The 13219-nt window shown below is 42.5% G+C and overlaps 1 protein-coding gene across 1 annotated transcript in view; it reads left to right on the top strand.

Annotated features, from left to right (window-relative positions):
• Slc25a21 (solute carrier family 25 member 21) overlaps positions 1–12097 on the top strand; it is a 472867-nt gene extending 460770 nt beyond the window's left edge. The window contains exons 8-10 of the mRNA XM_021179180.2: positions 7186–7367; positions 8216–8268; positions 11757–12097. Of these exons, the coding sequence (XP_021034839.1) occupies positions 7186–7367; positions 8216–8268; positions 11757–11818 (297 nt within the window). The 3' untranslated portion in view covers positions 11819–12097. The remainder of the gene's footprint in view (positions 1–7185; positions 7368–8215; positions 8269–11756) is intronic.
• The last annotated feature ends 1122 nt before the right edge of the window (positions 12098–13219 follow it).

The following is a 13219-nucleotide window of genomic DNA, read 5'->3' as shown; positions in this document are numbered from 1 at the left end:
ATCAAAAGATGGCCTAGTTGGCCATCACTGGAAAGAGAGGCCCATTGGACTTGCAAACTTTATATGCCCCAGTACAGGGGAATGCCAGGGCCAAAAAACAATGGGAATGGGTGGGTAGGGAAGTGGGGGGGAGGGTATGGGGGACTTTTGGGATAGCATTGGAAATGTAATTGAGAAAAATACGTAATAAAAAATATTAAAAATTAAAAAAAAAAACAGAAGTGTCCAGGTCAGTACAATCTTGATCTTTTCAGGTCCTATGACTGAATGTTTATAATGCCTTTGGCTTCAGCCTCAAGGAAATGAAAGCCTTTGTCATAGCACATCTCAGCCCTCCACAGTAATATGCTTCTAAACCAAATAAAAAAAATCAAGTTCTTCAGAGAAGTGCATATACTCACAGGTCATGTGAGTTCTCATCTTTGCTTGATGCGTTACCAGGAGAAACTAAAGGGTGGTAACTGGGAGGAAGAGAGAAAATGTAGGTTGAGCTGACATAGGTGGGAAGATTCTCAGACAAACTTTCAGTATTCAGATTGATGTCCTGAGTCCCCTTAAATGTAAAGCTGCAAGCCGGGCGGAGGTGGTGCACACCTTTAATCCCAACACTTGGGAGGCAGAGACAGGCAGATTTCTGAGTTCGAGGCCAGCCTGGTCTTCAGAGTGAGTTTCAGGACAGCTCAGGCTACACAGAGAAACCCTGTCTCGGTAAAGACAAAAAAGAAAAAGAAAAAAAAAAATAGGAAAGCTGCATTGCTGTGCTCTCCTCAATAGCAGACGTCCTGCGATTTCCCAAACCACCAGTCCTCACTAGTTAAAAAAAAACCACTCTCCCATCTTCTTCAACCCCTCCTTCTGGACTCTTTGTGGAATGTCATCTTAAAGCCACCAGAACCTAATCACAAAGGTCTGTGAGATGGACAGCGGTTTTTTGTTTACCAAGCTAGCAGCCAGCAGGTCAGTTACTACAAAAGGCATCAGAGCCCAAGCCACAGAAGGTAAAGGATAAGGGGATGACTCTTCATCAAGACAGTCTCATAATAACCTCCAGTACCATTGCCTTAGACTGCTGGTGTGTCTTTAGCTGATGACTGTACAGTGTGAATTAGATGTTTTCATTAATAACAAATATGTAGCATTTTGATCATTAAGTGCATTTGGGTCATAGATCACACTTCTGATGACTCCTTTTGTGGAATTTTCGTAAGTGCCAGGCAGTGGTGGTCCATACTTTTAATCCTGGCACTTGGGAGGCAGAAGAGGAGGCAGGCAGATCTCTGAGTGAGGCTAGCTTGGTCTACAAATACAGTTCCAGGACAGTCAAGGTAATGCAGAGAAAAATTGTCTCAAAAAAAAAACAAAAACAAAAACAAAAGAAAAAACAAAAAGAAAGAATATAAAGAAAAAGGAAGCTTCAAAAGTAAAATTTAAAAAGAAGAAGGAAAAGGAAGAAAAGGAAAAAGAAGAGAGAGGAGGAAGAGGAAGACAACATACAGGAAAAGTTTCCTAATTAGTGACAAATTATGGAATCCTGTTAGACATTATTTTGCTTAAATTTTTTTTCATATGGATATTTTGATTGCATTATTTTCCTTCCTTTTATTTCTCCCAGATCCTCCTACCCCATGGTCTACCCACACAACTTCAAGTTCTTCTCTCTCTCTCTCTCTCTCTCTCTCTCTCTCTCTCTCTCTCTCTCTGTCTCTCTCTCTCTTCCCCTCTCCCTCTCCCACTCTCTCTCCCTTTCCCTCCCCCTCTCTCTCAAATAGTGAAACACAAACAAACAACAGATAGAAAACCAAAACAGACAAATTTTAAAAAGAAGAAAGAATTAACTCTACCACCACATGAGTATTTACTTACATAGTTCCATGCTCTCATGACTGTGTTAAGCAGCCGACACTGAATTCAGTAAAAGTCCCTCAGATTTTCATAGACTCTGGGATTTTACTTTCTCCTTCTAAAGCTTTTCCTTGGTCTGAGAAATAATGTCTGTGGATGTTGACTTGGGTACATCTAGAGATGCAAGTACACCTGTCTCTACAATTGCTGGCTAGGCATGGCAGTCTCAAGGATCCTCAATACATTGAACTTATCATTTTTCCATAATAGACCCCTTTGGGCTCATTCAAGTTTATATCCAGTTAGGAAATTAAGGAACTTTCCATAAGACTCAGAAATCTCACCTGCTCAGGAATGTTATGAGGATTTAATACATAGAAATCACAGTGCCTGCCACACAGTGAGTATCTGATCATCTTCCTTTTACTCCAGTCCTTGAAATAAATGAATGCAACTGAAAATCCAGGTACGAGGAGACATAATGGACCATCCTTTTAGCTAAAACATGGTGATTGGCAAGAACGATGTTCCTTCACTGACTCCACAGTGGCCAAGCTTTTAAGAAGCAAGAGCTAGATTCTGTATCACGGATTTCAACACGTAAACTCCAGGAGTGATTTCCCTTTCCCTGTCACATGTTTCCTTCTGCACTCTGCTCATCTGATCGCATTGCGTGGATGACTGGCCATGCACACACTCCATCCTGCTCTGGATTTATTGAGCTACATACATCCTTGGGTGGGCGCCCAGGATCTTGCAAAAGAAGCTGAAGACTTAATTAGTAAAGGTCTGCACAGAGGCTACCACCCAAGCTCATCTCTGCTGCTGAGTCAAGGCAGCTCCATTCAGCTTGGCTTTCCTTACCCATGAGCACTTGCTTCAGCATGGCCACTGCTCCTCTCCACCCGCATCGCCCAGAGCTCACCTGAGGTCAGTGGAGCAGACTTCTGTGCTGCTTACTTCCCTCTCTCTCCCAAGTTCCTAAATTAAGAACTCCTTATTTTGCCTGGCAGTGGCAGCACATGCCATTAATCCCAGCACATAGAAGGTAAAGGCAAAAGGATCACTTTTTTTAAATCTGTGTATAAAACTTTTTTAAAATTATTTTTATTAGATATTTTCTTTATATACATTTCAAATGCTATCCCGAAAGTTCCCTATACCCTCCCTCCGCCCTGCTCCCCTACCTACCCACTCCTGCTTCTTGGCCCTGGCATTCCCTGTATTGGGGCATATAAAGTTTGCAATACCAAGGGGCCTCTCTTCCCAGTGATGGCCAACTAGGCCATCTTCTGCTACATATGCAGCTAGAGGTATGAGCTCTGGGGGTACTGGTTAGTTCATATTGTTGTTCCACTTATAGGGTTGCATACCCCTTCAGCTCCTTGAGTGGTTTCTCTAGCTTCTCCATTGGGGGCCCTGTGTTCCATCTTACAGATGACTGTGAGCACCCAGTGCAAAGTAATAGCCCATAGAATCTTTTCCCTGGGATGCCTCTACTTGCCTGTTAGATAACAAGTACAATGCATGCTCTCCCTGCCTTACACCTATCTTACAGGGAATCTCACCACTTTGAGAAAATGGAGAACATGTCACTCCATAGGTATGAAGCAATGACCACATTCAAAGACTAAGGTTGGGCTTCATTCTTCATCATCACTGTCCTTGCCCCAACCCTCCAAAGTCCTGAGAATACAAGCGGGCTGTCCGTTACAGCAGCAGTCCATATGGGTTCAGCAGTGTTGTACTGCTGAGGGCTGTATCTGTACCATCCATAACCCTGGGCAGGCAGCATCTATAACCCTGAGAACAGCCTTGGAGAGAAGTGCTGTCACCTAGCCACAAAGAGAGTACCAGACTGTAAGGCTTGGCGTTGATAGGATAGATGCCTTCTTTGACCACAACCGCAGTGCAAGTGAAACTTTCTTGTCTCCGGGAGGACTCATTCATCCTCCCTGCCCCAATCCCTCCCTCCCTGCTTCTTTTCTCTCCACCATCCTCTTTCCTTGCCTTTCTCCCTTTCTCTCTTTTCATTCTTTAGAGTTCTAGTTACAACAATCCTCCCACTTTTTAAATTACATTTACTTGTTTATTTATTTTGTGTACAAGCACAGGTGTGGACAGACAAGGCAAAAGAGTTGTAATGCATAGTTCAGGACCTTGTGGACTCACAACCTGCTGTGAAAGATAGCTATGTGCAAAAGAAACCAGACATAAGATGGTCAGACTGAGGGTTGTGGTTAAGACAGTATCTGGGATTTACAGAAGAAAAATTTCTGATGTAAAGATCCCAAACTTGCTTGCACATGGTGGTGTAGTGAGGGCATGGGAGCCAAGGTGAGAGTGTTGGCTGACTGTGGTCCACCAGCCCTAACTGGATTCTAGCACAAAACAGATTATGAAGGCCAAAGAACAGACTGGCCGTGGATTCAGAGACCAGTTGATAAGAGATATTATTTTGGCCATACCACAAGAACATTAATACCCACAAGCGTAGTGACTGACACCCCTCTCCATTTTGCCTATTAAGAGCACTAAATTTACTGGTTTCCAACATGGGTCTTAATATCTCATTCATTCATTCATTCATTCATTTGGAGTGTGTGTGTGTGTGTGTGTGTCAGTGTCTCGCAGGCATGTGTGTAAAGGTCAAAAAACAATAATCAAGGGTCAGTTCTGTCCTACCTACCACCTTGTAACATTCAGGTTTCCAACTCAAGTTGCCAGGTTTGAGTCTAAACAAGAGCCTGTACCTGCTGAGCCCCACATAAAACCATCTTCAGTCTTCTTCCCACAGAGGAAGAAAGCTGATCTGGGAAGTTAAGATAGGTCTGAAGTGGGATCCAGACTTCACAGCTGTGTTTAGGAGCTACCATGGGGTCTTTCCATCATGCTGGGGACAAGGGTTTGGCAGTATTTGTGCCAGCAAGCACAATGCTGGCATGGAGGTCTGCACGGTCTCAGACTCCAACAGTGTCTCATGCACAGAGTGCTTCTCTTGGTGTGGTAGATTAACGTCCAACCCCTCCCTCCCCTCCCTCTCCCCCAGTCCTTGACAAATAGATCAAGAGATAGGAAGGACTGGATGTTTGATGAGGTCCCCTGACCCTCCCATCCAGCTGTGCATACAGATCATCGTTTCTGCCATCATCCTGAATAGGAAAAAAAAAGGCGGGGGAGGGGATTTCAGCTTAGTCACAGGGACACTAGGAGAGCATTTGTTTACAGGATGTTTTATGTTTAAAGAAAACATGGTTCATGAAGCTGCCAAGATGGCCAGGACTTGCCCCTAACCCTGTCTCCCTGAGTTCCATACCTAGAACCTACACGGCAGAAGAACTAACTCCTGAAAACTGTTTTCTGACCCCCACATACTTGCCATGGCATGAGTGAACACACATGTATAGACTAGCAAATATATAATATTTGTTTAAGAAAGAAAGCATGGTTCACTCTAGCACTCTGCTTTCTGCCAGTCTTACATAGCACTCAGAACACTGGGCATGCACCATCGAGTGCATGAATGATGTAGCCGTCAAGGACCCCCCACCCCCACCCCGTGCACTGTGCTCTAAGGGGTTTAATGACTCATCCTTGCTCAGACAACTTGAGCAGGTGCTAACTTTGCCCCCTCAGGAGCTCAGGTGCTTCTGTATAGCAATGCAGGGCAGCATCAAGGCATTCTTCTCTCCTTGTAAAAGGGAAAGACTAGGGATGGAGAATTATTTAAACACAGCTCAGCCGTTCGAGGTCCCAGCATTGTTTCTCCTGCAGAAACACCCTGTTGATTTTTAAATCCCTTTAAAACCCCTGGCACCTGTATGGCCCACATCCAAACAGTATTACCTAATCCCTTGCTCTTGCTTTTTATATTTAACCTCACAGGCACTTCAGTGATTGTGACCCCTGGTTTAGTTGAGAATTTAGGGCCCTACAGAAATATTTCTTCTCCCATGGAAGCTAGAATCACATAGTGCTCAGACCCCGATATAAGTAAGAACGTATCCATTCCCATCCCTCACCACCGCCATTTTCTTATCCAAGAATGGATATTCACAAACATACGCACTTTACTTCTGCTAGATTAGAAAGAAAAAGAAAAGATGTAATCGCAGGACCTGTGGCTCCAGGGTGACAATGACTCTGAAATATGGATTACAAGAGTCAGAGGAAGGTGGCGTGGGGTGGCTGTCAGGGTCAGCCACTCATAGTATCTGATACAGCGTCCTTTCAGGACAAAAACGAAGGCTGCAAACATAATGAGAACTTCCCAGCAAATTCATTATAACAAAGAGTAATGCAAGTTCTCTGGCCACAAAAATAGACCCAAGAAAAGTGACTCCCATGTAAGATCTAATTAAATCCTTTGATGTCAGAAAGCAGGGCAAGGAGGATTGGAAAGTCAAGTCCCACCAACTCACATGGGGAAAAAAAAAAAAGGAGTTTCCTTCTCTTCTTCCTTCTCTTTCTCTTTCTTCTTCTCCTCCTTTCTCTCTCTCTCTCTCTCTCTCTCTCTCTCTCTCTCTCTCTCTCTCTCTCNTCTCTCTCTCTCTCTCTCTCTCTCTCTCTCTCTCTCTCTCTCTCTCTCTCTTCCATTCCTTCCTGACCCCTTTTCTTCCCTTCCATGAAGGAAGAGTAAGATTCAGGAACAATGGGTTGTAAATTCTTGAGCCAATTAGCCCAGTGACTTACTACTGTTTCTAATGCACAGAATGTCACAGGCTGTTTTGCAGCCACCCCAAGTCGGTTTGTTAATAACAGGAAGCTAGCACTTCTCAGTACAGTGGATCAAGCTACACGTGAAAATAAATGCAAAAAATCTGGAGGGGACTAGCAGCAGACCAGGGGTAGCCTTGATTTAATTTAACATTCGGGGTCCGCACACATGAGCGTTTTAGTAGGCTTCATGGTGGAAGTTGCTGTCATTTGTAAAATATTCTGGCCAATTAGCTAATAGTGTGCTTGGATTTCTCCTGTTTTGATACAGTAATACTAAGTACATTGTGAAGCCCAATTATACAAATCATCCCCATATGCCGTACCAGTCTTTCTTTATGAACTGTGTTTATAAATCCTGTGTGAGGAAATGTGTACTTCAGCAATTTAGACCATGTGTAAAAACATAGCCAATGGGATTGTCAAGAAAACAAGTTCCAGCCTAGGAAATCCTAATGTGCGCGGCTGGAATAACAGGAGGGTGCCGGGCGGGCGAGGGCTATGGGGCGATGGGGCAATGGGGCGGGCGGGCGATGCTCTCTCTGCTCACATACTTCTCACTTTACAGTGTTTAACCAATTTAAGAGCTTCCACTTCCCCTTCTGTTGTTTTATTCTTTTCTTTTAGGATCCAACCTTGGAGTTTTTGAGAAAATTTGGGATTGGTTTTGTCTCAGGGACAATGGGCTCAGTGTTTAACATCCCCTTTGATGTTGCGAAGAGTCGGATCCAAGGGCCCCAGCCAGTTCCTGGAGAGATCAAGTACCGTAGCTGCTTCAAAACAATGGAGATGATCTACCGGGAAGAAGGGTAACAGATCCTTGCTTTAATAAGTATGCAAGGGTCAAGGATTGTTAAACTGCTCTCTCACATTTGTCTGTTTTGATGAGAGCCAGTAAGCCTTCAGAGGCTGGCCTTATGTCTAAGGAAGTCTGTGGAACAAATGACAAGTTTTGCAAGGCCACACAATAATGAGACATTGGCAGTGTCCTCCCACCAGCCTGATCGTGCAGAGAGGCACGACTATATAATATGCTGAGTATTTGCCTGAGAATGCTCAAATAAACTCTTTAGCATGTTTAGCATGATGTTATTGTATATGTCCTATTGGCATGCAGGCGGAATACTTGTCTTCCGACTAAAAATCTAATCAAAATATTGTCTTAATTATGTCCTCCTAAGAGAATTAAATATGAGCATTCTAAAATCTGGATTCTTAAACTTTTAAGTCTTTGCCTTTTTCTGATCTTTTTTCCTAAGTTTTAGTTTCTGTCTCTTCTCTCCCTCCCTTTTCCACCAATATTCTCCAGTAAACAAGTGATACTTTATTATTTTGATCTAAACTGCATCATATTTCCTAATGTGAAGACTTGGCTTGTGGTCTTTTAAATTCAATTACAAAAGTCATTTTGCCCATATACACAGCTGTCTTGAAAGCAAGAACCATCTCACTGATGAAAGTCAAATTTCTGATTGGACAAGACCAACACAGCCTGTAATAAAGAGTGATTAACTCTGTCCTTCATTCAATTTGGCACAGCAAATACCGAGCCAGATACTGTTAGGTTGGGGGGGGGGTCATTTCAAGCGGTTTCTTGGCAAATGGAGAGATACTACCGATTTCCAGAATAAGAAATGCTTTCTTTTTTCTGTTACAGGATTTTAGCCTTATACAAAGGCCTGGTCCCTAAGGTGATGAGGCTTGGACCAGGTAACAATGACCTCACTATTTATGTCCTTCCTCCTCTACTGTCCTGGCGTCTCTACTGTCCTGGCGTCTCTACTGTTCCCTGTGTAGATCTGAAACACCACAGGAGTTTACCACACAGGGAGGGAAGGAAACGTTGAGGATATCACCTGTTCAAGATACTGCAAGCATCCATCAGAAACACTCCACCTTTGTTCATAAATGCTATCTGTGGCTTTGCTGTAAGCCAATGAGAGCTAATGCCAAGCTTAAGTCAATAGGAAAAGGTCCACACATACTGAAGCCAGGGTAAACTCACAAGTATACACAATAGCTTCTGGCTAAGTGGAAGATTTCACAGAGAAACGAGTTGATAAAACTCTCCCTTGGGCGCCAGTCTCGCTTCTGCCTCCCCTTCATTTCCAACAGATAAAAGGAAGAGAAATTACTTCCCTGAGCATCAACGGGTCCCTGAGCTTCATTCCCAGTCACTTCTGTGGAGTGAAGCTGTTCAAGGCTGCTCACTTATCCCAGCCTCCCTCAGTTTAGTAATGGAAAATCCTGGCTTGGGGGACCTATCTGAGGACAGGAGACAGAGGGAGGAGAAAAAAAAAAAAAAAAGCCTGTCACCCTCCACAGGGAGAGGCAGCTGCCTCTATGTAAATAGATAAGAAAATAGCGGCTGGAGACTCAACCGCCTGGGCAAATAGCTATGGATTACAAGCCACCCTATGATTAAGTATGAACATATGTTCTAGACCACACATCTGGTTTTTTTAAAACCAGATCATGTGCCCATCCTTAGACATCCTGGTAATCTTCTCTAGGGCACTCTCTTCTCTCTTTGCCATTCCTCAATTTTAACACTGATGTACCCCCGGGCTCACACATAGATGTTTACAGTCGCATCTAAATCTGGAAAACTAGCCTGTGTTCCCACCGTAGCTAAGGGAGTGTAGAAAACGAAGCTGGAGAACAGTTCACACTTTTGTGTATTCAAAAAATCACCCCCGCGCATCTCCATCTATTACCCCAGCCTCTGAGAGCCTTTAAACATGGATTTTCTCTTCGTACGTGAGATCTAAGCCTGCCTCCACTTAATCATCAGCCCACGTGTCAAAGCCAATGCAGGAATAAAACATCAGGAATAGTGTACTTTTCCCTCACCAGACAGTCAAGACTGGAGAGTAGGCCTAGTGTTAATGGAGCATCACAGGACCAAGCCCGAAACCACCTTCTCAAAAGAGTAGGGAGAATGTAGCTAAAATGGTAACTGATTGGAACCTTGAACCAGAACTCTTAAATAATCTGCCCCCAAGTTCTGTAAGAGGCTTCCACGTGTCTACTCGGGTTTTTTTTTTTTAAATGCTTCTGTGTGAGCTATTCTAAGTTGCTCCGGTGTCTCGTGCAACAAAAAGTGTCGCTGTGTTACCGTCCAGCCTCAACCAGATTGTAAAGGGCCTAAAGCAAGCCCCTGGCCTCTCCTGCATTTCAAAAGTGCAAGTCCTAGGGAGTAAGTAAGAGGAGAAAGGTAGGACTTTGAGTTAACACCAATCAAAGTTAAGCTAGAAAAAAAGAAGATAGTATAAAAGAAAATGGAAGCCAAGGAGATGGCTCAGTGGGCAAAGGGGTGTGTGGGGCGGGGATCTAAAATAAAATTCAAAAACTAAAGTTAAGATACACAGAGTGGAGGTCAGCTAGATCATGGGTAGAACATAGAGCTAACAGTCAATGAGTTTAGTCCCCAATGCCACAAGTAAAGAAGGAAAGGAAGAAGGACGGAAGAGAGGGGACTAAAGAGAGTGGAGGGAGGAAAGAGGAAGAAAAGAAAGCAGGCAGGTGGGGGAAGGGAGCATCCTTCATCCTAGAGAAACATTTCATCTTGTTTTTTAAGTTCCTTAGCAGCCCTACATAGCCAACAATGAGATGCCACCTGCAAAAGAGTCCAGCTTGATTTCTGCTCTAGATCTCACTAGACTGAAAACTAGTCTATCTATCTATCTATCTATCTATCTATCTATCTATCTATCTATCTATCTATCTATCTATGTGTGGCTCTTTGTCTCTCTCTGTCTCTGCTCTCATCTGTCTCTCTGTGAATCAATCTCTCTCTCTCTCTTTCTCTCTCTCTCTCTCTCTCTCTCTCTCTCTCTCTCTCTCGCTCTCTCCCTCTCCCCCTCTCCCTCTCCCTCTCCCTCTCCCTCTCTCTCTCTCTCTCTCTCCCTCTCTGGGGTTGGGGAGTGGGTACATGTGTGTACGTGTGTGTGTGTGTGTGTGTGTGTGTGTCTACTTTATATTGTAAGCAGTTAGTAAAAGTAAATTTCATGATCACATAGACATTAACAACTGTCTGTGGGGCTGCTGCTTGTTTGTTTTCTTGTTTGTAGTTTTAGAATTCCAAGAAAGCTGTATCAGCTGATGGGAGTTTATTAGAGTATCTTCATGGGTTAAAAATGAAAATTACAGGCAGATAATTATCTTTGGTTTATGGTTATATAAACATGTGCAGCCGGTAGATTTTTTTTCCCCAAAATCATATGTCAGTGTGTGCAAAATAGCTAAGATCCAGATCAAGATCCTTTTTTTTCCAAGAGAAATCAACCTTCTACTCACACAGCCAAGCCTGTTTTCAGTCATGCTCGGAGTATTTGTTCACATTTAGGTTTGTTACTTTCTTTTTCTCTCACACAGTTAGGCCATTCTAAGTTACGAGACACATCCTGTTTGCTCTATCAGGTAGAACACAGGGAGAGCTAGGCAGATGGCTTGCCCCAGTGTGCATGTATCCTATATCCTCTGTGCTTATTCTCCTGAATCATATTCCTGTTTATGTTGACAGCCAGCCATGTCACAGCCAGTTATACAATATTCTCATCAGTGATAAGGGCAGTCCCATGCCACCCAACTCTACTTCCAAATTTCCAAGTTCAAGCTGTATATTTGAGGCAGATATGTAGAATAATCTTAGCTTTCAACTTCCTTTTCCTAAACAAGAGTTTTTAAATATTCAGAAAGTAACTTCCAAACAGCACAATCCAGTTTAAAAGCCAAACTCAGCTGTCAAATCATGATCTTGGAGAATTCTTTCTTGAATACACCCAAAGATGATGCCAATTATGTCTGGCAAAGAGAAATCTATTGCCTAGATGTGAGGAATCTGAACATTTTCATTTGCAGAAAAGTCCCATGCCTTTTTTTTGACTAAATATGTCTTTATTTATTTACTTTTTTTCAATTGAAAGTTCTTGAAAAAGAATCTGATGAGAAATGATGAAAGTTGCAAAAACTCAGAGGGAAAAATGTATTTGGAGACTCAAGATGGTCTTGATTTTGCCCTGAGAATTTTCCATAATCGTTTTCTATCTGTGTATCAGAGTCACTGATGATTCTGAAAGTCCCCAGTCTCCCCAGTAAGGCCCCCTGAGACTTGGTGGCACAGGGTTGGGCTGGGGGGAGCAGTGTCCACAACCCTTCCCAGGACTGTGATGAGCTGTAGCTCTCTTCTGTTCCAGGCGGTGGGGTGATGCTGCTGGTGTATGAATACACCTATGCATGGCTGCAGGAAAACTGGTGACGGACTGAGAAGCGCATTCCTCTTGACATAACAGCTCTGCATCCCCAGGAAAAGAAGATAAGCTAGACACACCCGTTAAGAGGGGAAGACAGCGTGCTCAGGAGCAAAGCCTGTTCCAGTGTTTTATCAATTTTTAGACAAATTGACATGGTAGTTTGGGCCATATACATAACACAAGTCAAAATTTAAATATATTTTATAAGGATTTACTTTTCCATTCGTTATATTTTAAAAGAGAAGTAAGAAAAATGTAAACACACGGAAACAGCCTTGTAAGAATGTTTAATTTTGTGAGTGCTGAGTTAAAATGTGAATCTATTGGTTTTCTTTAGTAATTAATACACCCTCAGGCTCTATTTCTCTAAATGTATTTTATACTTCACATGGTGACTTAAGTATTTTAAAATCATGCTATTTGAAAATTTTTATTAAAAATAGAATACATGATATTATATTAAACTTCTTTAACATAGTTCATTTTGAAAACAAGATTTGGGGCTGGTGAGATGGCTCAGTGGTTAAGAGCACCCGACTGCTCTTCTGAAGGTCCAGAGTTCTAATCCCAGCAACCACATGGTGGCTCACAACCATCCGTAACGAGATCTGGCGCCCTCTTCTGGAGTATCTGAAGACAGCTACAGTGTACTTACATGTAATAAATAAATAAATCTTTAAAAAAAAGAAAACAAGATTTGTTACTAAATTTTTTTGGGGTGGGGGGGCTTCTCTGTTGCCTGAACTTGCCTCCAAACACCCATCTTTAAAAAGGACGTAGGGAAATAAAACTATCTCCAGATTCTTAGGTTTAAGTCACACTTTTGACATATAAGACTATTTAGAATATTAACGTGTCTACACTAAGTGGCAAACGTTTCAAAAGTGAAAACACATTCTTTAGCATTTCCAAGCACTCTTGCACTAATATGCACTCTGGAAAAAGAAAAGAAAAGATAGGGTTTTTTTTTTGTCTTGATCTACCCAAAGCTTATTCTTATGTCTGCAGTGCATAATGAGGCTTCTCCAGTAGCTATGGTCACGAAAAGAAAAAGATCGCAACATGTTTTAGATGACGCCTGTTCTTAACTACTCCTGTGGGGTATTTCTGCTAGAGGCAATCTCACCACCAAAACATTTTGAAAATAAACAGTGAAGATGACATGGTAATTATTTGTATTTATTAACTTAGAGCATCTGAAGTATAAAAATAAAAGGCTTTTGACATATGCTATATACATACAGAGCCTTCTGCTGTACATCTTTCCCAACATGATTTTTTTTTTCTTTTTCATTTGTATTTCCGCCCAATATTCAATATGTGGGTCATTAAAGCACAGAGAGCCAGGAGCCGGAAGAGTGGGTCTGTGTTGCATGGCTATTTTCTGTCCTGGAAGGTGATACACA

This window comes from Mus caroli, chromosome 12, assembly GCF_900094665.2.
Source record: "Mus caroli chromosome 12, CAROLI_EIJ_v1.1, whole genome shotgun sequence".
In the NCBI taxonomy this organism is placed as follows: Eukaryota; Metazoa; Chordata; class Mammalia; order Rodentia; family Muridae; genus Mus; species Mus caroli.
The sequence above is the reverse complement of the archived record's forward strand: the minus strand, read 5'-3'. Positions and strand labels throughout refer to the sequence as shown.